Source organism: Dendrobates tinctorius, unplaced genomic scaffold, assembly GCF_039654945.1.
Source record: "Dendrobates tinctorius isolate UK_male_01 unplaced genomic scaffold, ASM3965494v1 ptg000183l, whole genome shotgun sequence".
In the NCBI taxonomy this organism is placed as follows: domain Eukaryota; kingdom Metazoa; phylum Chordata; class Amphibia; order Anura; family Dendrobatidae; genus Dendrobates; species Dendrobates tinctorius.
In genome coordinates this window covers 10,233,648-10,257,280 of record NW_027361850.1, presented here as the reverse complement: position 1 = coordinate 10,257,280, position 23,633 = coordinate 10,233,648, and the positions used below count along the sequence as shown (strand labels likewise).

General features: G+C 45.7%; 1 protein-coding gene across 1 annotated transcript in view; it reads left to right on the top strand.

The window, feature by feature from the left end:
- The window catches only part of LOC141055076 (uncharacterized), a 256,490-nt gene that overhangs the window by 174,575 nt on the left and 58,282 nt on the right, over positions 1 to 23,633 (top strand). The window contains exons 3-4 of the mRNA XM_073552036.1: positions 9,847 to 9,933; positions 12,590 to 12,657. Of these exons, the coding sequence (XP_073408137.1) occupies positions 9,847 to 9,933; positions 12,590 to 12,657 (155 nt within the window). The remainder of the gene's footprint in view (positions 1 to 9,846; positions 9,934 to 12,589; positions 12,658 to 23,633) is intronic.

The window sequence follows — 23,633 nt, the reverse complement described above, 5'->3', positions numbered from 1 at the left end:
TCTCTGGTTTTCTGTGACTTGGCTTGGTTTTGTTTTCCTCCTCGGTGACCCAATCATAACACCCCTGTTGTGAATGAGTCACCGTAGGAGGCAAAAACAGAAATACTAGTTAAGTCCAGAAAACCAGAGAAGTTGGCAGCTATCGGATTGCAGACCCCTGAACCTAACAACAACAACTAGCAGTAGCCGTGGGGGGTTCCTACGGTGCCCTAGACCCCTCGATCACAGCCGGAGAACTACATAGCCTAAAGACAGAAAGGGAAATCTAAACTGCCCCAGAGCAGACTCCAAATAGAAAGATAGGCTGAGCAAATGATGGGGCCCAAGCTAACTAAATAGGACAGAATAGAAAAGCTGCTGTCTGCAATCCGCCAAAACCCTCTCAAAAACAAGAGCCAACAGACTGATAGGGAAAAAAGCCCTGAAGACGCTAGGCTTCAAAAAGACTATATCAGTACTCAGGTATTTTCTGAAGACAGAGCAAAAAGGAATTCAGCTACCCAGCAGGGAAAGGCAGAAATCCAGAAAAACAAGGCAAAACAAAACCAAAACACAAATGCAAAAAGTAGAGCAGAAAACTTAGCTTTTGAGGAGCAGGAATCAGACTGGTCTCCAAGAATCCCTCAGAGTAATCACCCGCAAGGCAGAAGGGTGTCGGCTGCCTTATATCCAGTCAGCAATCCCAGTCACCCAGTCATCATCATTCTGCTCAGGTGCTTTGTAATCAGCCTCACTACCTTCCTTCACCAGAAGAGGGAGTTCATCAGACCTCAATGGTGAAGGGGAAAATGAACTCACAACAGTACCTCCCCCTTGAGGAGGGGTCACCGAACCCTCATGCACGCCACAAGGGCGATCAGGGTGAGCCCGATGAAAGGCACGCACCAATCTTTTGGCATGAATATCAGAGACAGAGACCCAGGAATTATCCTCCTGACCATAACCCTTCCACTTAACCAAATACTGGAGTCTCCGTCTAGCCAGACGGGAATCCAGTATCTTCTCTACCTCATATTCCATGTTACCTTCAACTAATACAGGGTCCGGAGGTGCCACCCCAGGAACAACTGGTTCAACAAACCTCTTCAACAAGGACTTATGAAGCACATTATGAATTTTAAATGTGACAGGAAGAGCCAAACGAAAAGAGACCGGATTAATAATCTCCAAAATCTTGTAAGGTCCAATAAATCTAGGCTTAAACTTAGGAGAAGCCACCTTCATAGCGATATTTTTTGATGATAACCAAACCATATCACCAACCTTAAACTGGGGACCAATGGTCCTATGTCGGTTGGAAAACTGCTGGGCCTTTTCCTGGGAGAGAGATAACTTATCCACCACTTGGTCCCAGATCTGGTGCATTCTCTCCACCACAGTGTCAACACCTGGGCAGGCAGAAGGCTCCACCTGCCCTGAAGAAAATAGAGAATGAAACCCAAAGTTACAAAAAAAAGGTGACATCAAAGTGGCAGAACTAGCTCTATTATTTAAAGCAAATTCGGCCAAGGGCAAAAATGAAACCCAATCATCCTGATCGGCGGAAATAAAACATCTCAAATACGACTCCAAGGTCTGGTTTGTTCTCTCCGTCTGCCCATTGGTCTGAGGGTGAAAAGCAGAGGAGAAGGACAACTGAATTCCCAGCTTGGAGCAGAAAGTCCTCCAAAATCTAGACACAAATTGAACTCCTCTGTCAGATACAATGTTCTCAGGAATCCCGTGCAAGCGAACCACCTGTTGCAAAAACAGGGGCACCAACTCAGAGGAAGATGGCAACTTAGGGAGTGGTACAAGATGAACCATCTTAGAGAACCTATCACAAATCACCCAAATAACAGTTATTCTCTGAGAGACAGGCATATCAGAGATGAAATCCATTGAAATATGGGTCCATGGCCTCCTGGGGACCGGCAAAGGCATCAACAACCCACTAGAGCGAGAACAAGGTTTAGACCGGGAGCAAGTCCCACAGGACTGCACAAAATTCCTGACATCACGAGACAAGGCGGGCCACCAAAAAGACTGACTCACCAGATCTCTAGTACTAAAAATACCTGGATGACCAGCTAATGCAGAGCAATGAACCTCAGACATCACTCTCTTCTTCCACTGGTCAGGAACATGCAACTTTCCACTGGGACAACGCTCAGGTTTGTCCTCCTGGAACTCTTCCAGAGCACGTCTCAAATCGGGCGAGATGGCAGAAAGAACTACCCCTTCGCCTAAGATGGTAGCAGGCTTGGTCACCACAGGAGAATCAGCAAAGAAGCTCCTAGAGAGGGCGTCTGCCTTGACATTCTTAGTGCCAGGAAGAAAAGAGACCACAAAATCAAAACATGTAAAAAACAAGGCCCACCTAGCCTGTCTAGGGTTCAAGCGTTTGGCCAACTCCAGGTAAATCAAATTCTTGTGGTCAGTGAGGACCACGACTTGGTGTTTATCTCCCTCCAACCAATGTCTCCACTCCTCAAATGCCCATTTCATGGCTAACAGTTCCCGATTCCCCACATCATAGTTACGTTCAGATGGAGAGAACTTTCGGGAAAAGAAAGCACAGGGATTTATTTTAGATGTTACAGGATCCTTTTGGGACAAAACAGCTCCTGCACCAATCTCAGAAGCGTCCACCTCTACCTGGAACGGGAGTGAGACATCAGGTTGCAGCAAAACCGGGGCAGAAGTGAATCTTTGCTTCAGCTCCTGAAAGGAAGAAACAGCCTCAGGAGACCAATTCAACACATCAGCACCCTTTTTAGTCAGATCAGTCAATGGCTTGGCAATACTAGAACATTTTGCTATAAATTTCCGATAAAAATTAGCAAAACCCAAAAACTTCTGGAGGGCCTTCAAAGAAGTGGGCTGAACCAAATCATAAATGGCCTGTACCTTGGCCAGGTCCATTTCAATAGTTGACGGAGACAAAATAAATCCCAAAAATGAAATCCTCTGTACCCCAAAAAGGCATTTCGATCCTTTGACATACAGGGAATTCTCCCTCAAGATCCGGGACACAGTCCGAACATGTTCCACATGAGAATCCCAATCCTTGGAGAAGATCAAAATATCATCCAGATAGATAATCAAAAATTTATCCACAAAGTCTCGGAAAATGTCGTTCATGAAGCACTGGAAGACAGAAAGGGCATTAGTGAGCCCAAAAGGCATCACCAGGTACTCAAAATGTCCCTCCGGAGTATTAAACTCCGTCTTCCATTCATCCCCATGCTTAATGCGGATAAGATTATACGCCCCCTGAGGTCAAGCTTGGTAAACCAGCAAGCACCTTTAACTCTGGAGAATAGATCCGAAATCAGGGGTAAGGGATACTGATATTTAATAGTAATTTTGTTGAGGGCACGATAATCAATACAAGGACTTAATGAACCATGACTTTTTGGCCACGAAAAAAAAAAACGGCACCTAAGGGTGAGGAGGATGGTCTAATATGACCCTTCTCCAACGCCTCCTTAATATAGGATCGCATAGCCTCGTGCTCGGGTACAGATAAATTGAAGAGCCGACCCTTGGGAAATTTACACCCCGGGCTCAGTTCAATTGCACAGTCATAACTCCTATGAGGAGGCAAAGACGCAGACTCATTCTCACTAAATACATCATAAAAGTCCGCCAAATAGTCAGGAACATCATGCGACTGAGGAGAGGTGGAAAAAACCGGAGCCTCACTAAGGGCACACCGACAACCCCAACTCACCACAGACACAGATTTCCAATCCAAAACTGAATTATGAATTTGCAACCAGGGAAACCCCAGAACAATGGTATCATGCAAATTATGCAACACCAAAAATCTGCAATTTTCTTGATGGTCTGGGGCAACCCGCATTACCACCTGGGTCCAAAACTGAGGTTTAATTTTTGCCAAAGGAGTAGCATCAATCCCCCTCAAAGGGATAAGCGTCCGCAGAGGTGTCATCGGAAATCCACAACGTTTAGCAAAATCCAAGTCCATTAGATTCAGGGCTGCTCCCGAATCCACAAAAGCCTTGGCGGAAAATGTGGACAGGGAGCAGATCAGAGTAATTACCAGAAGAAACTTGGGTTGAACACCACCCACAGAAAACGTGTGTGCAAAACGTTTCTCTCGTTTAGGACAGACAGAAATAATATGCGAGGCATCTCCACAAAAAAAACACAGCTTATTTCGCCTTCTGAACTCCTGACGTTGCTCCCTGGACAAAACTCTATCACATTGCATAGGTTCAGACACTTGTTCAACAGGTGGCAACACCTCTCGTGCAGTCATGCTTTCACGTAAATGCCGATCAACCTGAATGGCTAATGACATAGAATCGTCAAGACCAGAGGGAACAGGAAATCCCACCATAGTATCTTTTACGGCTTCTGACAAACCCTTCCAAAATAGAGCTGCCAAGGCATTATCATTCCAGGTAGTAAAGACCGCCCACTTTCGGAATTTTTGACAGTACAATTCTGCAGAATCTCGACCCTGGCTCAATGCCAACAGGGTCATTTCAGCCTGATCAATAGCATTAGGTTCATCATACAACAACCCCAAGGCTTGAAAAAATGCATTCACATTAGTCAGAATAGGATCATCTGGTTTCAAAGAAAACGCCCAATCCTGGGGATCGCCATGCAGCAAAGAGATGACAATTTTAACCTGCTGCATGGAGCTCCCTGACGAGTTAGGCTTCAAGGCAAAAAATAATTTACAATTATTTTTGAAATTCAAAAATTTAGACCGATCCCCAAAAAACACATCAGGAGTAGGGATCTTTGGTTCAGCAGCATGTGAATGAGCAAGGTAGGCGGAAATTCCCCCCACTTCCGCAGCGAGCTGCTCCACACGATCAGACAATTGCTTTATCTCCATTGAGAGAAAAAAAAATTCCCCCTACGGCCTCAGAGATATAGAGGAAAAAATATACACACTTTTTTTTTTTTTTTTTTTTTTACAATTCTTTCCTGCTGTTGAGTACCCTAGGATCTGCGGTATAGCGGGTGATTCTGTTGTGAATGAGTCACCGTAGGAGGCAAGAACAGAAATACTAGCTAAGTCCAGAAAACCAGAGAAGTTGGCAGCTATCGGATTGCAGACCCCTGAACCTAACAACAACAACTAGCAGTAGCCGTGGGGGGTTCCTTCGGTGCCCTAGACCCCTCGATCACAGCCGGAGAACTACATAGCCTAAAGACAGAAAGGGAAATCTAAACTGCCCCAGAGCAGACCCCAAAGCAATAGGCAGCCCCCAACATATAATGACGGTGAAGCAAGATGAAAAAACACTCACACAGATAGAAAGATAGGCTGAGCAAATGATGGGGCCCAAGCTAACTAAATAGGACAGAATAGAAAAGCTGCTGTCTGCAATCCGCCAAAACCCTCTCATAAACAAGAGCCAACAGACTGATAGGGAAAAAAGCCCTGAAGACGCTAGGCTTCAAAAAGACTATATCAGTACTCAGGTATTATCTGAAGATAGAGCAAAAAGGAATTCAGCTACCCAGCAGGGAAAGGCAGAAATCCAGAAAAGCAAGGCAAAACAAAACCAAAACACAAATGCAAAAAGTAGAGCAGAAAACTTAGCTTTTGAGGAGCAAGAATCAGACTGGTCTCCAAGAATCCTTCAGAGTAATCACCCGCAAGGCAGAAGGGCGTCGGCTGCCTTATATCCAGTCAGCAATCCCAGTCACCCAGTCATCATCATTCTGCTCAGGTGCTTTGTAATCAGCCTCACTACCTTCCTTCACCAGAAGAGGGAGTTCATCAGACCTCAATGGTGAAGGGGAAAATGAACTCACAACACACCCCTGTGTGTGTCATTCCTGGCTCCAGCCATATGTTCTCCTATCCTGCCTCCAGTGATGTCCCATCCTGCTCCATTTGTCCCATGATCCTGCCCATTTGTCCCATGATCCCGCCCTATCTGTCCTGTGATCCTGCCTCATTTGTTCCATGATCCTGGCCCATCTGTCCTGTGATCCTGTCCCATCTGTCTTGTTATCCTGCCTCATCTGTCTCCATCGTATCCATCCATGTGTCTCCATCCTGCCGTTGAAACATATTGCGGCTTTCGCTTTAAAAAAAAACAAAAAACACACCGTTCTTCAAACCTTGCCACACTCCTGCGGCGAAGATCCCTCCTTTCATTTCAAGCATGCACTCGATGGCAAATGACAATGATGTCATACGCCGGCGACGTGCGCGCTGACATCAGCTGCCAGCCTCCAATTGGCTGGTGGCTTTAACTATTGCCATGCGTCCCGCACGGCATTAAAGTAACTGAACCTGTGTCTCGGATGCAGGTTCAGTTACTGTACCAGCAGAATCCTGCCCCTGGGGCCTGATCAGCAGAAGATACAGGGCCCGATGCAGGCCCCCTCTGCTGATCGGGCCCCATACGCCAGTCAGAGCAGTAATGCCCTGATGGCAGCCCTGAATAGCAGACATATATTTTGCTTCTGTAGAAGATAATGCAACTGACACTTGTTTTCTGCTGGACCAATAAACTTATTTTTTTACTAACTTGAACAAGTACCACTTGTTGTTTTCCAATCACTTGAATCTTCAGCCCAATCTACATCCACATAACCTCTGAGAGTGAGATCTCCTGATGCAGATATCTTAAGATTTAGCCTTTGAGTTTCTTTAAGATATTGATGAATTCTCTTAATTGCATTCCAGTATCTTTGGCATGGCTTGCTTACATGTCGGCAGAGAATTCCAACTGTGGCTGTGATATCCGGACGAGTTGTGGTTGCTATGTACAGAAGCTCCCCCACTGCTTGTCTGTAACTCTCATTGCTGGGTTGCAGATCTTCTCCTTTCAACTTTAAGTAGGACGGATCCATTGGTGTTGACGCACCTTTGACTTCTGACATTCCAAATTGGTTTAGTATTGCAGAAATTTTAGAACTTTGGTTGAGAAGAAAATTCCCATCTTCCTCTCTCTGTATTTGGATTCCCAAATAATATGTCACATTTCCAAGGTCCTTAGTCTCAAAGTGCTGGTTGAGAAGTTCACCTAGTTTTGCAATTTCCTTTTCATCTTGATGAGACATGATCACACCGTTTACATATGGGAGAACATACATCCACTCCTTCGCTACATTTTTCGCATACAAACAGCAATGAATGTTGCCGAGTGAAAATTGCAAACTGCTGTCTTAGTGACGAGTACGCTGTAGTGACCAGTACATTGCAGTCACCAATACATTATGCCCAACCCATGCTTCTGTTAGGCAGGCTCTCATTGCTTCAGAAATGCCAAACATGTAGATGCAATATGAGGATTAGGTACACTGTGGGGCTTTTCCAGAGCCTTTGCACTTCCAGCCCCCTAGATTTCCATTGACAGGTGTCAGACCTGAGTGAGGGCTTGCTTTTTTGTGGATTGAGTTAAAGCTTTTATTGGGAACATTTTACATAACATTTGGGATCACAGTTATCCGGCGCTCTATGCTGAGCACTAATTTTGGGGTTTCCATCTAAATCTCTGAGTGATGTGATTCAGATGAAACCCCCGAGGGATTCATTCACTATAATGAGGCAACAGAGTTACTCTAGACTCCATCTGGCCTTTGTTCAGCGGTGTCCTTTTCAGAAGAGCATAAAACTGTGGCCGACGACACCACGGGACTACAGGTAAGAGGGCATCTACAGTGCCTCCATCTGCTTCATTATAGGGATTCTTTAGCCAGAGGTTCTGTCTGAATCATGTATTTCAGAGATTTACAAGGAAACCCCGGTGTAAGAGCTCAGCGCAGGGTAAATGTGCGCCAAGCCTTACTGTGATCTTTGGAAGGCAGAATGAAAAAATGAACAGCAGGTAAAAAATTGGTTTTATTTATTTTTTTATGCCGTTTCTCATTCAGTATAAGTGAATAGGCGACTTTATTTTTCGGGTCTGTGCGATTACAGCGATACCAGATTTATATTGGGTTTTTATGTTTGGCTGCTGTCACACACATGGAGACTATTGAAGCATGCCAAAAGTAAAAAGAAAATGTTTTTAAAAATATAAAAAAATTAAATAAAAACAAAAGTTCAAATCACACCCCTTTCGCCCCATTCAAAATAAAACAATAAAAATAAAATCAAACATAAACATATTTGGTATCGCCATGTTCAGAATCACCCGATCTATCAATAAAACAAGGATTAACCTGATTGCTAAATAGCGTAGCAAGAAAAAAGTAAAAACGCCAGAATTACGTTTTTTGGTCGCTGCGACATTGCATTAAAATGCAATAACGGGCTATCAAAAGATCGTATCTGCACCAAAATGGTATCATTAAAAATGTCAGTTCAGTGCACAAAAAATAAGTCCTCACCCAACCCAAGATCACGAAACATGTAGACGCTATGGGTATCAGAAAATGGCATAATGTTTTTTAACAAAGTTTGAAATTATTTTTCACCACTTAGATAAAAGAAAAACCTAGACATGTTTGGTGTCTATGAACTCGTAATCATAATGGCAGGTCAGTTTTAGCATTTAATGAACCTAGTAAAAAAGCCAAACAAAAAACAAGTGTGGGATTGCACTTTTTTGCAATTTCACCACACCAATGGTGTCGTTCAAAAGTACAATTCGTCCCGCAAAAAACAAGCCCTATTGACGGAAAAATAAAAAGTTATGGCACTGGGAAGGAGGGGAGCAAAAAACGAAAACGCAAAACCGAAAAAAGCTTAAGGGGTTAATATCCAATAAAGGCTACGCAGACAGCTGTGATAGGTTATTAACAGGCTAAGAACCTTTATGGATATTGGCCCCTTCCCAGAATAATAACAACATCCTCCAGCTGTCTTCTTTTCCTCAGCTGATTAGTGAAAATTTTGGGAACTCAATACTATTTTTTTTTTAAATGTCATTATTTAGTTAATGCACACTATTCCCAGATGGCAGTGCTGAATACAACTGTCCTCCACGTCGTCTGGTCTCACTGATCGCATCATTGAAATACCACCAAGATAAGATAATGAGAGGTGGATTCAGCACCAGAGAACTGCGCTAACTGTACTGTTTTTCCCAAACGCTATTACGTTTCAGACAGATGACACACGAATGTCATCCACGTGTCATCTGTGTGCACATGTTCAGGACGTATTGCAGACCGTGCTGCCGGAAAAAAAAGGACAGTTCTGCGTGTTTTGCACAGGGCTACAGTGTCCATGTGAACACCCTGACATGTGTGCAGACCAATAGACCTGACATGGTCTGTGAAAACACGCTGACATCTGCATAGACCCATTCCTTTGAATAGGTCTAAGTGTGACAGTGTCTCCGGTACGTGAGGAAACTATCACTACACGTACCGTAGCCACGGATGTGTGAAACCGGCCTTACAGGAAGTGTTGGTGGGTCCTTGTCTCTGCTCCTGCTCTCCTGCCAAACTATATGATGTGTGCACTAAATGCTGTTGTAGCGTATTCTGGAGTATTGTAGCAGCAAGATCATATTTTGTTCCAGATTTTGTATGAAAGGACAAGTTCACTTTAACTTGTCCTCCCTTCTGGAGATAAGCATTCCTCTTCTACAAGTCATTTTCTATGGTACCAGTGACTACAGTACTGACGAAAGTTTAGATATAACACTTTTATTCTACATAATATAACATGTAACATGTTTAGATACTTTGTTGATATTTTCTCAATTTGAGTGAGTGATTTTTCAAAACTTTCCAAGAGCTAAGCTATTCAGCTGCATAACAAACATTTTTTAGTTGATTAAACTGATCACTTTGGACTGGCATAAAAAACAGGATATAAAAAATATAAAAAAAATAAGTAATAAATTATTAAGTTATTTTCCATGCTGAGTATATATCACTTAGAATAATTTATCATCTTTTTTTCAGTGTTCCTTTTCCTGTGGATAGGAATTTTAGCTTCTGTAGCTCAGGATATGACTGCAGAAGCTACTACTGGTACACCAGACCCAACAGGTACAACTACGGTACATGCTGTAAGGCTTTAAAGGAAATGTACAATATGCATAAAAACCTGTCCACTGTCCACAGCCACCAATACACCTAATATAAGTAAATAATTATATTCTCCCCATTGGCCTTCTGTTTACTTAGGATGCAATGGTGACATCACATAAACCCAATATGACTGCCAGGGAGATTAGGAACATGGTGCTGTAAAGGCGGGAAGTCTATAAGAGAGCATATATTATTTTCTTATTTCAACCACAATGATGGCTGTAGGCAGTTTTTGGAAATTCCCTTTAAAGGGAATTGGTCAGTAGGATTAAGGGCTCGTGTAGACAGCCATAGATTATTATTATTATTATTTATTTATATTGTGCCATTAATTCCATGGTGCTGTACATGAGAAGGGGGTTAAATACAAAGTTATAGATATCGTTAACAGTAAACAAATTTACAATGACAGACTGGTACAGAGGGGAGGGGACCCTGTCCTTGCGGACTTGCATTCTATGGGATAGTGGGGAAGAGACAGAAGGTCGGGGGGTGCATCAGCTCTGGTGGTGATGAGGCGGCAGCTCAGGCGGTGGTGAGGCGGCAGAATGGTCATTGCAGGCTGTAGGCTTTCCTGAAAAGATGGGTTTTCAGGTTCCGTTTGAAGTATCCGTGGGTGGTGGATAATCGGACGTGTTGAGGCATGGCATTCCAGAGGATAGGGGATATTTGGGAGAAATCTTGGAGGCGTTTGTGTGAGGAACGAATAAGTGTGGAGGAGAGTAGGAGGTCTTGGGAGGATCGAAGATTACATGAGGGAAGATTTTGGGAGATTAGTTCAGAGATATAGGGAGGGGAAAGGTTGTGGATGGCTTTGTAGGTCAGTGTTAGTAGTTTGAACTGGATTCGTTGGGGAATTGGGAGCCAATGGAGGGATTTGCAGAGGGGAGAGACAGGGGAGTAGAGAGGAGAGAGGTGGATTAGTCAGGCAGCAGAGTTGAGGACAGACTGGAGTGGTGCAAGAGTTAGCAGGGAGGCCACATAGGAGAGTGTTGCAGTAGTCAAGGCGGGAGATGATGAGGGCATGTACAAGAGTTTTAGTAGATTGAGGGCTGAGGAAGGGACGGATTCTGGAAATATTTTTGAGTTGGAGGCGACAGGAGATGGCAAGAGTTTGGATGTGTGGTTTGAAGGACAGGGAGTTACTCCGAGGCAGCGGATTTCAGGTGTGGGAGAGAATCAGGATGATTATGCAAATGATACTGATCAAACTCTGGTCAGAGTTTGATCGGAGAATCAGCATAATGTGATCCGCTTCTCTCGGAGAGAATCAGAGCACGCTGTCCATCTTCTCCATTGTGCCAGGGCATGGAAATCGGACTGCACTCAGATATCATCTGAGTGCAGTCCATGATTTCACGCATTCATTGACTTGCATGGGTGATTGTGATCTGAATATCAAATCAAACACGGACATACAGTGATTTTTTTTTTTCATTGGACAGACTGTGTCAGAGGGAAACAAAAATTGGACATGTGCACACCCCATGAACTAACATTGGTCCAGATGCGATCCGATGTTTTGTCTTTTCACACTCTGATGGATAATGCAGATGTCTGCGCGAACCTTAAGTCGTTTACATTGGCATGCAGGTGATAGAAAGTTGAATAAAGTGATCCAATGTCTTATTCCCAAGAAATGCAAATTTTTCTTATATGTAAATGAGCAGTTAAAGGGAAACTGTGATGTGAAAAAAACACTATTGACCTGCAGATATGGGATTTCACTGCAGGTTAATAGCGTTCTAAACCTTCCTGACGCTCGCACTTGGAGCCCTCTGAGGAAATTAGCTTTATTCCTCCGGCAGCATTCAGGTTCCAGTCATCGAGATGACGCCGGCGTAGGTTAAGTGACCATTCTATGTAGAGAAGGGGGCTGTAACCGTGGTCCCGGCACTGATTGACAGCTCTGTCAGCATTAGGGCTGGATTTCAGGCAGTGCCGGGGTCGCGGTTACAGACACCATTCTCTATACACTGAGCAGTGACTGAACCCACGCCACTGCCACCTTCAACTCCATGACTGGATCCCAAACACTTCCGGTAGGAGGAAAGTTCATTTCCTCCTGGCAGCAGGGCTCCAAGTACGGGCACCAGGCAGGTTCAGGACGCTTTACCTGCAGATTAGCCCCATATCTCCAGATTAATAATGTTTTTGTTCAAGTGTTATTACCTTTAAGATCTATGGGCAGGATACAGATCTGCATGAGGATTTACTGGAGAAGACGAGTTAGGATTTACTAGTTAGAGACGTAATGAATGATATTCAGCTCTCCTGATCTACATCTGTAGACACAGATTCTCAGGGAAATCAACGTTCAGCTTATACTGTAGATGAAGCAACTCATTTATATATAAGAAAATGTGGATTTCTCTGGAATAAGACATGGGATCACAGATATCAAAGCATCATTTTATTCAGCTTCCTATAACCTATACAAACGGCTTTTGAGGGTTGATCTTACTGACAGATGCTCTTTAAGAAAAACATAATATAAAGAATATTTAACTATAGAGAATCACTTTGTACCAAATACTATTAATACTCTAAATGACTTCTTATGGAAACAGAACAGCTCTAATCTATTTAGCATATGTTTTCATTATTTTTTTAGGTACTACACCCATGGCAAATACTAATACGCCAGAACATTCAGCTCATACTATGGCAACACAGGATCCAGTGAGTGTATTTTGTTCATTATGCTGTTTGGAAACAAAGCTGAAATTTGATGTCATAAACCAGTAGAGAAGTTCAGAAGAATTAAAAGAGATACAAATTATCATCAGTAATCTCTCAGACTTACAATATGCTCATTCTGCATTCAGCTATATATATATAGTGATACACAGAGGCTGTAGAAGCCAAACAGTCAAAAAATGTTAAAAAAATATATATATATATATTTATATATCACAATGCTACTCACTTTGTAGCTATCTGAGGTATCACATGAACCGTTTCTATTTTGGTTTATTTCAATCCTCAAACCACATGACAGAAAACTCAAATACAAGTCCATACAATAGTGTTGGTTAACCTGCCTGACTTAGAGTCCAGCTTCTGTGTCCTTAACTAACCAAGGGATTAAAAGCTTGTGCAAGGCCATGTGCTCTCTCTCCGTCATGCTTGCTGTTCACTTCTAAGGGGGGGTACATCAAGCAATGTGCTGGAAGGAACTGGAACCAGCTGGCAGCCTCATGTCCCCATGAGGCCCAGCACACATGATTGAAGATCAAACTGGTAACTGAAAAGATTCATCTGCTTGTATCTCTTATACTTCACCTGTATTTGCATATATGACCATTGTACATGTATAACCACTGTGTATAAAGTGTATTGTCTAGTGTGCCTTAAAGGCGATTAAATATATAATTTAACCTTGGGCTGCTCTTATCATGATCCACAAATCCACACGTCCAGGTTCTCGGTTTTTACTTCACATGCTACCGGGGCTTGTTTTTGGCCCAATGTAATCTCGTTAATGGACCAGGCTTAAGCCCCCATCACACATAGCAATCTCTCTGCTGAGTCACAAGTTTTGTGACGCAACAGCGATCTCACCAGCGAGATCGCTGTGTGTGACACTGACCAGCGACCGGCCCACCTGCCGGTTATCGCTGATTGTCTTGAAATGGCCAGGACATTTTTTTTGATCGCTGGTCTCCCGCTGGCCAGCACGCATCGCTGCGTATGACAGGCAGGAGACCAGCGATCAGCGCGCTGGTAACTAAGGTAAACGCAGGGTTTTTAAGCAGCGCACGGTGCTTAGAAACCCGATGTGTACCTTAGTTACCAGCGCGCTGACGCAGGGAGCTGGTAACCAAGGTACACATCGGGTTTCTAAGTGACGCGCGCTGGTTAGAAACCCGATGTGTACCCTAGTTACCAGCTCCCTGCATCAGCGCGCTGGTAACTAACGTATGTAGTGTCGGTGGTGGGGTGCCGAGCTGGGGGGGGGGGTGGTCCTACTTTTGTACCGCGCAGCGATGATAACAGAGACACGATGAGGCAGATTCTGGGTGCAACAGGTCCAAGTTTATTTCTTTGCTTGCCGTCCGCCTGACGGCCTCCGCACCACACCGCACGTTTCTTCACTTATCGGCCCTCCGTTTCCAGAGCCGTTTGCACACCGTACTTATACAATAGGGAGGTACATATGCGTACTGTCCCTCCTTCACTTATTCGACGCTCCTGCCAGGTCCGCCACTGTGGCCGCCCTAGGCCCAAAAACCAACAGCGCTTTCACTGGTCAGTCGTCGTGTCAAATACGGTATACGGCACTCACTGCCTCGTCTCTTCTGCGGTATCTTTCTGTCAGGACCACCCCCTGATGTTTCCCTCTCCTCAGTCCCCTTGGTCGGATTCTCCTCAGGGCACACAGACTGGCGAAGTCCTCCTGTCACCTGGGCTCCCCCTGGGGACTGGAACCTTCTGGAACCCTTCCTCAGTATTTATAACTTCCCCGGTTCCTTGAAACTGTCACTAACTGTCACCACGCCCCCCATGACCAACGGTTTCTAAAGCCCTAAGCTGCTGTAAAGTCCTTTGCTCACACTCCACCCTGCCATCTAATGGTCATCCCAAGGTACTGCACGTCCACTACACTTTTCTAGTTGTTTCCCCACTGTAATCACTGTCTCCTACCTACACTGTGCAAACCTTTCTTTCTTCACTCTGACTAGTCCGTCCGTCCGGTCACCTTCCCTACACTCCCCCTTCCTTTGTCCATTGTCGTCCTCGACAATCGTCATCCCTGCCTTCGTCGTTCTGAATCTACACCTACATTCTGTTGTCGGACCAGAAGTTGAGCCAAACCCACTATCTGCGGGGGCCGAACCACACTGGGAGCACTATGCTCTGAGCAGCCTACTGCTACTCACCAGCGCGCACGCCACATGACAACGTCTTTCAAATTGGGCAAGGTACACCCGTATTCTCTCTACGGCGTGTATCTTTCCCCTACTCTCCCCTACTGTTACCTTTCACTATCCGGTACGCCATGATCGAGGCCACTCACCTACCAGATCATTGCCGGCGCCCGCCTTTCCTTCTTCAGGGGTGTCCGTGGTGTCGGGGGACCTGACCTAGGACGGCTGTCTTTCTCACATCTTCCCATTCATTTTCCTTCTTTCAATTACATGTCATGGTCGGCGTCCCGGTCTCCCAGACCTCAACTCTTAGATCCCTACCGGATCTCACACTTTCCTTTGGTCCCGCAGACCTTCCCCTAACCCGGACCTGTTGTATTTTACTTTGCATATTATACATCATACAACTTTATAATAGCACAAGTACCCCATTTTTTTATAAATTTTTTTTTTTTTCATTTTCTCTTGCTTTTAAAACCAAAATATAACATAACATTGCATTTCCTCTTTCTTCCTCCCCCCCTTCCTTGGACCTGGACACTCCTCCACTTTTCCGTATCCCCGTTCTGTCAGGTAAACATATTTTCGTATATAAAGAACATAGAAAGAAGAAAGAAAGAGAGAGAAAATAGTTGCATCAGTTAAACAACAACAAAACTTTTTTCTAAATGCAACTGTCCTTATAATCTGCACAACGGTGCATCGAACTCCTGACAGTCTATACCACTCTCAATGGACAGAGGTGAGGGCTCCACGGGGATACTGAGGGTGTCCATTCAAGTCCTCTTCTTTTCCATGACGGCCTCTCCTTGAGTGTGGAGCAGGTTCCACACTTCCTGCTCCCGGGCCTTTTTCTTCCTGATCACCTCCGCTTCCCACACGGAGGGAACAGCACGGGCCCTGGAGTCCGGTGGGCGGGACTCCGCTGAAAAAGACCGCAAGACAGAAACGGCCGAAGATTTCTGCGGCCCAGCAGCCGCTGGGGTCAGGTGGCAAATGGGGAGAACCGGGTCCTCGGGGGCTGGAATCACAGGGCCCGCTAAATCGGTCGCAGCCGACTCCAGCAGCGGCATAACCGCGGCCTCAGGACAGGCCGCATCCACTACTTCCAACGGAGTCGGAGTAACGGCCGATTTCAACAATGCAGCTGCTATTAGCAGGGAAAGCGCAGCAGCATCTTCTTTGGGTGAGCTCTGCACTGGTGACTCCGGGCGGGGTAGTTCGGGGACATGAGCGGGGACCTCGCTCAGCTCTGCATACACCACGGGGCCCGTGGTAACTAGGCCTTCCGGTGCGCAGGGGGCCGCGTGCTGCAGCAGAATGGTGGGGGCCGCTTGCGGAGGCACTGGTAGGGCCGGGGGTACTCTCACCTTCCCTGGCGCTGCGGCCTCCGTTCCATCATCACGCAGTTTCCCCCGCAGCCTCCGTTCCTTGCTCCACTGTCCTGCGGGCCTTCCCTCTGGACTCGGGGGCTCCGCTGAGAAGTCCTCTGCTGGTATTGGTGGCAGCCGTTCTCGCTGACTCCCCTCAGGCTCCGCTCCCCGGCTCAGCATCCCGCTGCCTGCCCGTAAATCTGAAGATGACTTCTGGTGCAGCTCCATCTCTCGCCGCCATTGCCACTCTAGGCGGCCAATGCCCCGACACCCGCAGCATCTCATACCGTTGGTTGGGCAGCACTCGAATGGCGTCAGACAGCCGCAGCCAAGTTTTTCTTTTGTGCCACTCCCTCTGTGAGGTGGGGTGTCGGCAGGCCTCTCCACCCACCTGTCAGGGTCCAATATAGGGAAGCGTCGATCTCCAGGCACATACTGCTTCTTTTTGGGGTACGTTGGAGGGGGTCCCAGTCCATTCTGAACAACTGCAAACACCCGGACCTCTGCTGGCCACACAGATCCGACACAGCGCTCCCAATTCATATTCCACAGGTAAGTCATTTGTAATCCACAGGTGTTTATAATCCATGCAGCATAGTCCAAGTCCTTTTCCATTACTTGAGGCAGGTCTGCTGCAGAAGATGATGTATTAGCGGCGGTGATCCTGCCGACTACGCCAAATGTAGTGTCGGTGGTGGGGTGCCGAGCTGGGGGGGGGGGTGGTCCTACTTTTGTACCGCGCAGCGATGATAACAGAGACACGATGAGGCAGATTCTGGGTGCAACAGGTCCAAGTTTATTTCTTTGCTTGCCGTCCGCCTGACGGCCTCCGCAGCACACCGCACGTTTCTTCACTTATCGGCCCTCCGTTTCCAGAGCCGTTTGCACACCGTACTTATACAATAGGGAGGTACATATGCGTACTGTCCCTCCTTCACTTGTTCGACGCTCCTGCCAGGTCCGCTACTGTGGCCGCCCTAGGCCCAAAAACCAACAGCGCTTTCACTGGTCAGTCGTCGTGTCAAATACGGTATACGGCACTCACTGCCTCGTCTCTTCTGCGGTATCTTTCTGTCAGGACCACCCCCTGACGTTTCCCTCTCCTCAGTCCCCTTGGTCGGATTCTCCTCAGGGCACACAGACTGGCGAAGTCCTCCTGTCACCTGGGCTCCCCCTGGGGACTGGAACCTTCTGGAACCCTCCCTCAGTATTTATAACTTCCCCGGTTCCTTGAAACTGTCACTAACTGTCACCACGCCCCCCATGACCAACGGTTTCTAAAGCCCTAAGCTGCTGTAAAGTCCTTTGCTCACACTCCACCCTGCCATCTAATGGTCATCCCAAGGTACTGCACGTCCACTACACTTTCCTAGTTGTTTCCCCACTGTAATCACTGTCTCCTACCTACACTGTGCAAACCTTTCTTTCTTCACTCTGACTAGTCCGTCCGTCCGTCAGGTCACCTTCCCTACACGTACACAGTGACATGCCCACTCGGCGTCGCTGGTGCTTATCGCTGGTGAAGCTGCCTGTTTGACAGCTCACCAGCGATCATGTAGCTACACACCAGCGATCCTGACAAGTTGATATCGTTGTCGGGATCGCTGGTGAGTCGCTATGTGTGAAAGGGCCCTTATATCTAATGAGGAACTTGTGACAGTCCTACTGGGCTGGTAGGGCTTGCAGTATAACTTGACCTCTGAGACTTACGGGCCCTTTACACATAGCAATATCGATTTTGTGACGCAACAGCGCTATCACTAGCAATATCGCTACATGTGATACTCACCTCCAACCAGCTCCCCTGCTGGCTATCGCTGATCTCGCGAGATCGGCCTGGTCCATTTCTCATCGTCGGCTTCCTGCTGGCGCCGACGAGCGGCCCATGGACACAGGCGGAAGAAGACATCATCACTGCGTCTGATGGTAAGTAACGACCGCCGACCACTGCTGCATTGCTAGTGAGATCTGCCTGTTTGGCAGCTCACTAGCGACCATTTAGCGATGCACCAGCGATCCTGACCGAGTGATATCGTGGTTGGGATCGCTGGTACATCGCTAAATGTAACAGGGCCCTTACCGGTAGAAGCTCTGGAGCATGCAGCGGGTCCTGCAGACAGCTGAGCCGATCACATACAGGCGCTACTGTGAGCTGCCGACCAATGGACCAAGGGATTGGAGCTCACCACTGTCCAGCAGCTGCAGGAGTTCATCACAACAGAGCAATTTTTGTGGAACTGCCCGGAGGACCTACAACAGTATCTCCTTGACTGGAAGCCAAAGGGACCTCTGCAATAGCAACACTTGCTGACAAGTACTCCAACAACAGGACTCCAGAGGCCATGAAAAATGATGGCTGGAAAGGTAGTAAGACAAACATGGTGACTGCTGTCCCTGCCAAAAAACGCAAGCCCATGCTTCCCTCTCAAAGTAGGTGGAGGAACTCCGACTATGCCATCTCAGCAAACAGCCGGGACACTTTAATGACCGGAGCTTTTTCGGTTTTGCGTTTTTGTTTTTTTGCTCCCCTTCTTCCCAGAGCCATAACTTTTTTATTTTTCCATCAATATGGCCATGCTAGGGCTTATTTTTTGTGGGACGAGTTGTACTTTTGAACGACACCATTGGTTTTACCATGTTGTGTACTCGAAAATGGGAAAAAAATTATAAGTGCGGTGAAATTGCAAAAAAGTGCAATCCCACACTTGCTTTTTGTTTTCCTTTTTTGCTAGGTTCAGTAAATGCTAAAACTGGCCTGCCATTATGATTCTCTAGGTCATTATGAGTTCATAGACACCAAACATGTCTAGGTTCTTTTTTATCTAAGTGGTGAAAAAAAATTCCAAAGTTTGTAAAAAAAAAAAAAAAGTAAAAAATGTTGCGCCATTTTCTGATACCTGTAGCGTCTCCATTTTTCATGATCTGGTGTTGGGTGAGGGCTTATTCTTTGCGTGCCGAGCTGTAGTTTTTAAGGATACCGTTTATGTGCAGATACAATATTTTGATCGCCCGTTATTGCATTTTAATGCATGTCGCGGCGACTAAAAAACATAATTCTGGTATTTCGATATTTTTTCCCGCTATGCCGTTTAGCGATCAGGATAATCCTTTTTTTATTGATAGATCGGGCAATTCTGAATACGACGATACCTAATATGTGTATGTGTGATGTTTTTTTATTGTTTTATTTTGAATGGGGCGAAATTGGGATGATTTAAACTTTTATATATTTTTTAAAACATTTTTTTTTAATTTTGGCATGCTTCAATAGCCTCCATGGGAGGCTGGAAGCATTCACAACTCGATCGGCTCTGCTACATATAGACGATGAGCAGATCGCCTATATGTAGCAGAATTACAGCATAGTTATGAGCGCCTCATCAACAATCATAGAGGTTTCTAGGAGACCCCAGGTTGTTATGGCAAAACATCGCTGACCCCCGATCATGTGACGGGGTCGGTGATGCGCTCATTTCCGGCTACGCGGCCGGAAGCTCTAGTTAAAGCCCGCTGTCAGCGTTTGACAGCGGGATCTAACTAGTTAATAGGCGTGGGCGGATTGCAATTCTGCTTGCGCCTATTGCGGGCACATGTCAGCTGTTGAAAACAACTGACATGTCGCGGCTTTGAGGTGGGCTCACCACCGGAGCCCACCTCAAAGAGGGGGATACTGACCGCTGACGCAATAGTACGTCAGCGGTCGTCAAGGGGTTAAAGCAAAGCCAAATGTTCCCAGAGTCAGAAGGGCCAGTCCGCGTCCCAGAAACCGGCCACTGTTTTGTGTGTGGGTATGGGTGTTGGGAGGTCCTTGATAACCTTCAGCCCATCACCATAGGCCAGGCCGTCACCATGGGACTGCAAAAAAACAGCGCTGAGATGACCCTTGTGCCACCTGAGCTGGTGTCCCCACAGTATTTGGTACCCAGAAAGACCCTCACAGTCTTCGGGATAGGAGAAGTCAAACCAGCGCTGCCCAATGCCAAGGTGTATTTGGACTGAGGGGTTGGGGGGGAGGGAGTGCAGGAAGTGTGGGTATCCTGACATGATTCATCTGCTTATATCTTTTGTACTTCACCTGTATTTGCATATCTGACTATTGTATATGTATAACCATTGTGTATGTATTGTATTGTCTAGTGTGACCTTAAGGTGATTAAATATATAATTTAACCTTAGACTGCTCTTTTATCTCAACCCACGAATCCACACAGCCATGTTCTCAGTTTTAACTTCACATGCTACTGGGGCTGATTTCTGGATTAAAAACACTTGTGACATGCACAAATATGAACAAGTCTGTTGGACAATGTTCACACCACCCACTGACCGAAACACAAACAAAAAGCACAGAATGACAAATGTGCAGAAATACCTTGCAGTAAGACATATGACAGTAGTCAGCAAGTGCTCATAAAAGGTAACAAATACAGGGTATTTAGTTGATACGTTTTTTTTTCGTGCTTATGCATGTTTTGAGAGTTCCCACCCCTCTCTTGTGTGACATGCACATAAGGAGCTGTCTTACACCACGTGCCCATACTAGAAAGCGCCTGTCTTAATCTTGCTCATTTAGACACTGTTCATATGTTCAGGTTTTAAATACATTAGATAGGGACTGTTTCAATACGGGTTACCTTGACAAGGTGGAGCAGCTTGGCATACATTTTTTTGCAAAAAAAACGTATCGACTAAATACCCTGTATTTGTTAACTTTTATCAACACTTGCTGACTACTGTCATATGACTTACTGCAAGGTATTTCTGCACATTTGTCATTCTGTGCTTTTTGTTTGTGTTTGGGGCTGATTTCTGGCTTGATATAATCCCATTGACAGACCGGGCTTATATCTAACGAGGAACAGATGCCAGGCCTACCGGGCTGGCAAGGCTCTGTTTCACTGGTGCTAGTGAAAGAGGCTTCTCAGGGTTGTGAGCAAGTGTGATGCCACCTCAACAGCTGTGTGGGCCACATTTTCACTCCCCGTTCCTCCCTGGGCCTGTGTGGACAGAGGGTGTATGTGTAAAGCTGTGCCATGCTGACCTTACGAGTTCCAGGTGGTACGGAACATCACATTGGTGCAAGTGGGGAAACAGTATCAAGTGAGCCCTGCGATGTAATAGTGACATCAGGCGGGATGGCAAGGTGTGAGTTCATCACAACGATTATACCTTTTAGTCCTATATGTACTAAAACATTTCTCCAGGTTGATTTCTAGGTGTCAAACAGCCACCTTAAATACCTCCTCCTCTACCTAAAACCTTGGGCTTTGCACCTTCTACCACTAGTCAAGGGATTCTAGAGAGGGTTGAGGTGTTACTATGCAACTCTTGGCTCTATGTTCCACATGGAAGCATAAATCCTGCAGGGCAAGAAACCTTTCGGGTAACCTAAGCATTTTTCCCCTTTTTCTCCCTCATCCACCTGAGTGGACATGGTCTGACACTAATTTAAATGTTTGCACTAAAGATAGTATCGCAATATGTCCACCGTCCACTTTATGGCTAAGTATTCCTTTTCTACGATGGAATAATTTTTCTCACATGCCAACAATTTCCTACTCGGGTAATAACCAGGATGCTCCTCTCTGTGCATTCCTAAGAAAGGACCGCTCCTAATCCAACTTTTGAGGCATCCCTTTGGAGTACAAATTTCTTCTTAAAGTTGGGGGCAATCAAGACCAGCTGCTTATACAGAGCTACTTTCAGTTCTTGAAAGGCAATCTCCGACATCCATTTGGCCATCACTGATTTTGGCCCTTTAAAGTAGGGGTGCGGCCATCATGGCAAAGTTTGGAATAAGCCTTTTCTTTCCCTATGGCACATTTCTTTCTACCACCTGGATCTTTCTCATCTGACTTCCTCAATCCAGGCTGAAGATTAGAATATCGTCCAGATATGCTGTTACATTATTCTTATGGGGTGCGAGGAGCCAGTCCATGGCCCTCTGGAAAGTGGCAGGAGCAAACTGCAGCTCGAATAGTATACGGACATATTGGAAGCACCCATTGGGCATAGAGAAAGCAGTCTTTCCTTGGCTACTTGTGACATGGGGATTTGCCAATATCCCTTTGATAGATTAAAGGTGGTTTTGTCTCTCAATCAACTCATCGATACAAGTCATTGCATGTGCGTCGAACTTGGAGACTTTGTTCAGCATCTGCTTCACTTCCTTAGAGATCAGTTCTCAGCTGGCCACTGGAATTTGGTAGGGCTTTGAATTCACCCTCCTATGGGGTTCTGTTAGAACCTTGTGTTCTATGACATCTATACACCCCAGCAAATCGTAGAACAGGTTCCGGTTCTGCTGCAATTCCCGACATTGCTGTTATTGAGCCTTCAAAAGCCTCTGGCTATTGTGATGGCTTCAATGTCTACTTCTGGCTTAACCAGCAAATCTGAAGTTTCCACTGTGTTTCTGTCTTGCCCTGCGGTGGGAGCGGTTAACTGGCAAATGGTACAGGACTTCCAATACATTAGGATTTCTCTGTGACATCGGGCAAATAGAACCTGCACATGACCCATTCTTGGGTTTTGTCGACACCCTAATGATCACTCATTATACAGTGGGTACGGAAAGCATTCAGACCCCTTTATATTTTTCACTTCTTGCTTCATTGCAATCATTTGGTAAATTCAAAAAGGTTCATTTTTTTTGTCCTTTAATGTACACTCTGTATCCATCTTGACTGAAAAAAACAGAAATGTAAAAATTTTTGCAACTTTATTAAAAAAGAAAAACTGAAATATCACATGATCATAAGTATTCAGACCCTTTGCTCAGAATTGAGTAGAAGCAACCTTTTGAGCTAGTTCAGCCATGAGTCTTCTTGGGAATGATGCAACAAGTTTTTCACACCTGGATTTGGGGATCCTCTGCCATTCTTCCTTGCAGATCCTCTCCAGTTCCGTCAGGTTGGATTGTGAACGTTGGTGGACAGCCATTCTCAGGTCTCTCCAGGGAGACTCAATTGAGTTTAGATCAGGGCTCTGTCTGGGCCAGTCAAGAATGGTCACAGAGGTGATCTGAAGCCACTCCTTTGTTATTTCAGCTGTGTGTTTAGGGTCATTGTCTTGTTGGAAGGTGAACCTTCGGCCAAGTCCGAGGTCCAGAGTACTCTGGAAGAGGTTTTCATCCAGGATATCTCTGTACTTGGCCGCATTCATGTTTCCTTCAATTGCAACCAGTCTTCCTGTCCCTGCAGCTGAAAAACACCCCCATAGCATTATGCTGACACCACCATGTTTCACTGTTGGGATTGTATTGGGCAGGTGATGAGCAGTGCCTGGTTTTCTCCACATATACCGCTTAGAATTCTCACCAAAAAGTTCTATCTTCATCTCAACAGACCAGAGAATCTTATTTCTCATAGTCTGGGAGTCCGTCATGTGTTTTTAAGCAAACTCTATGCAAGCT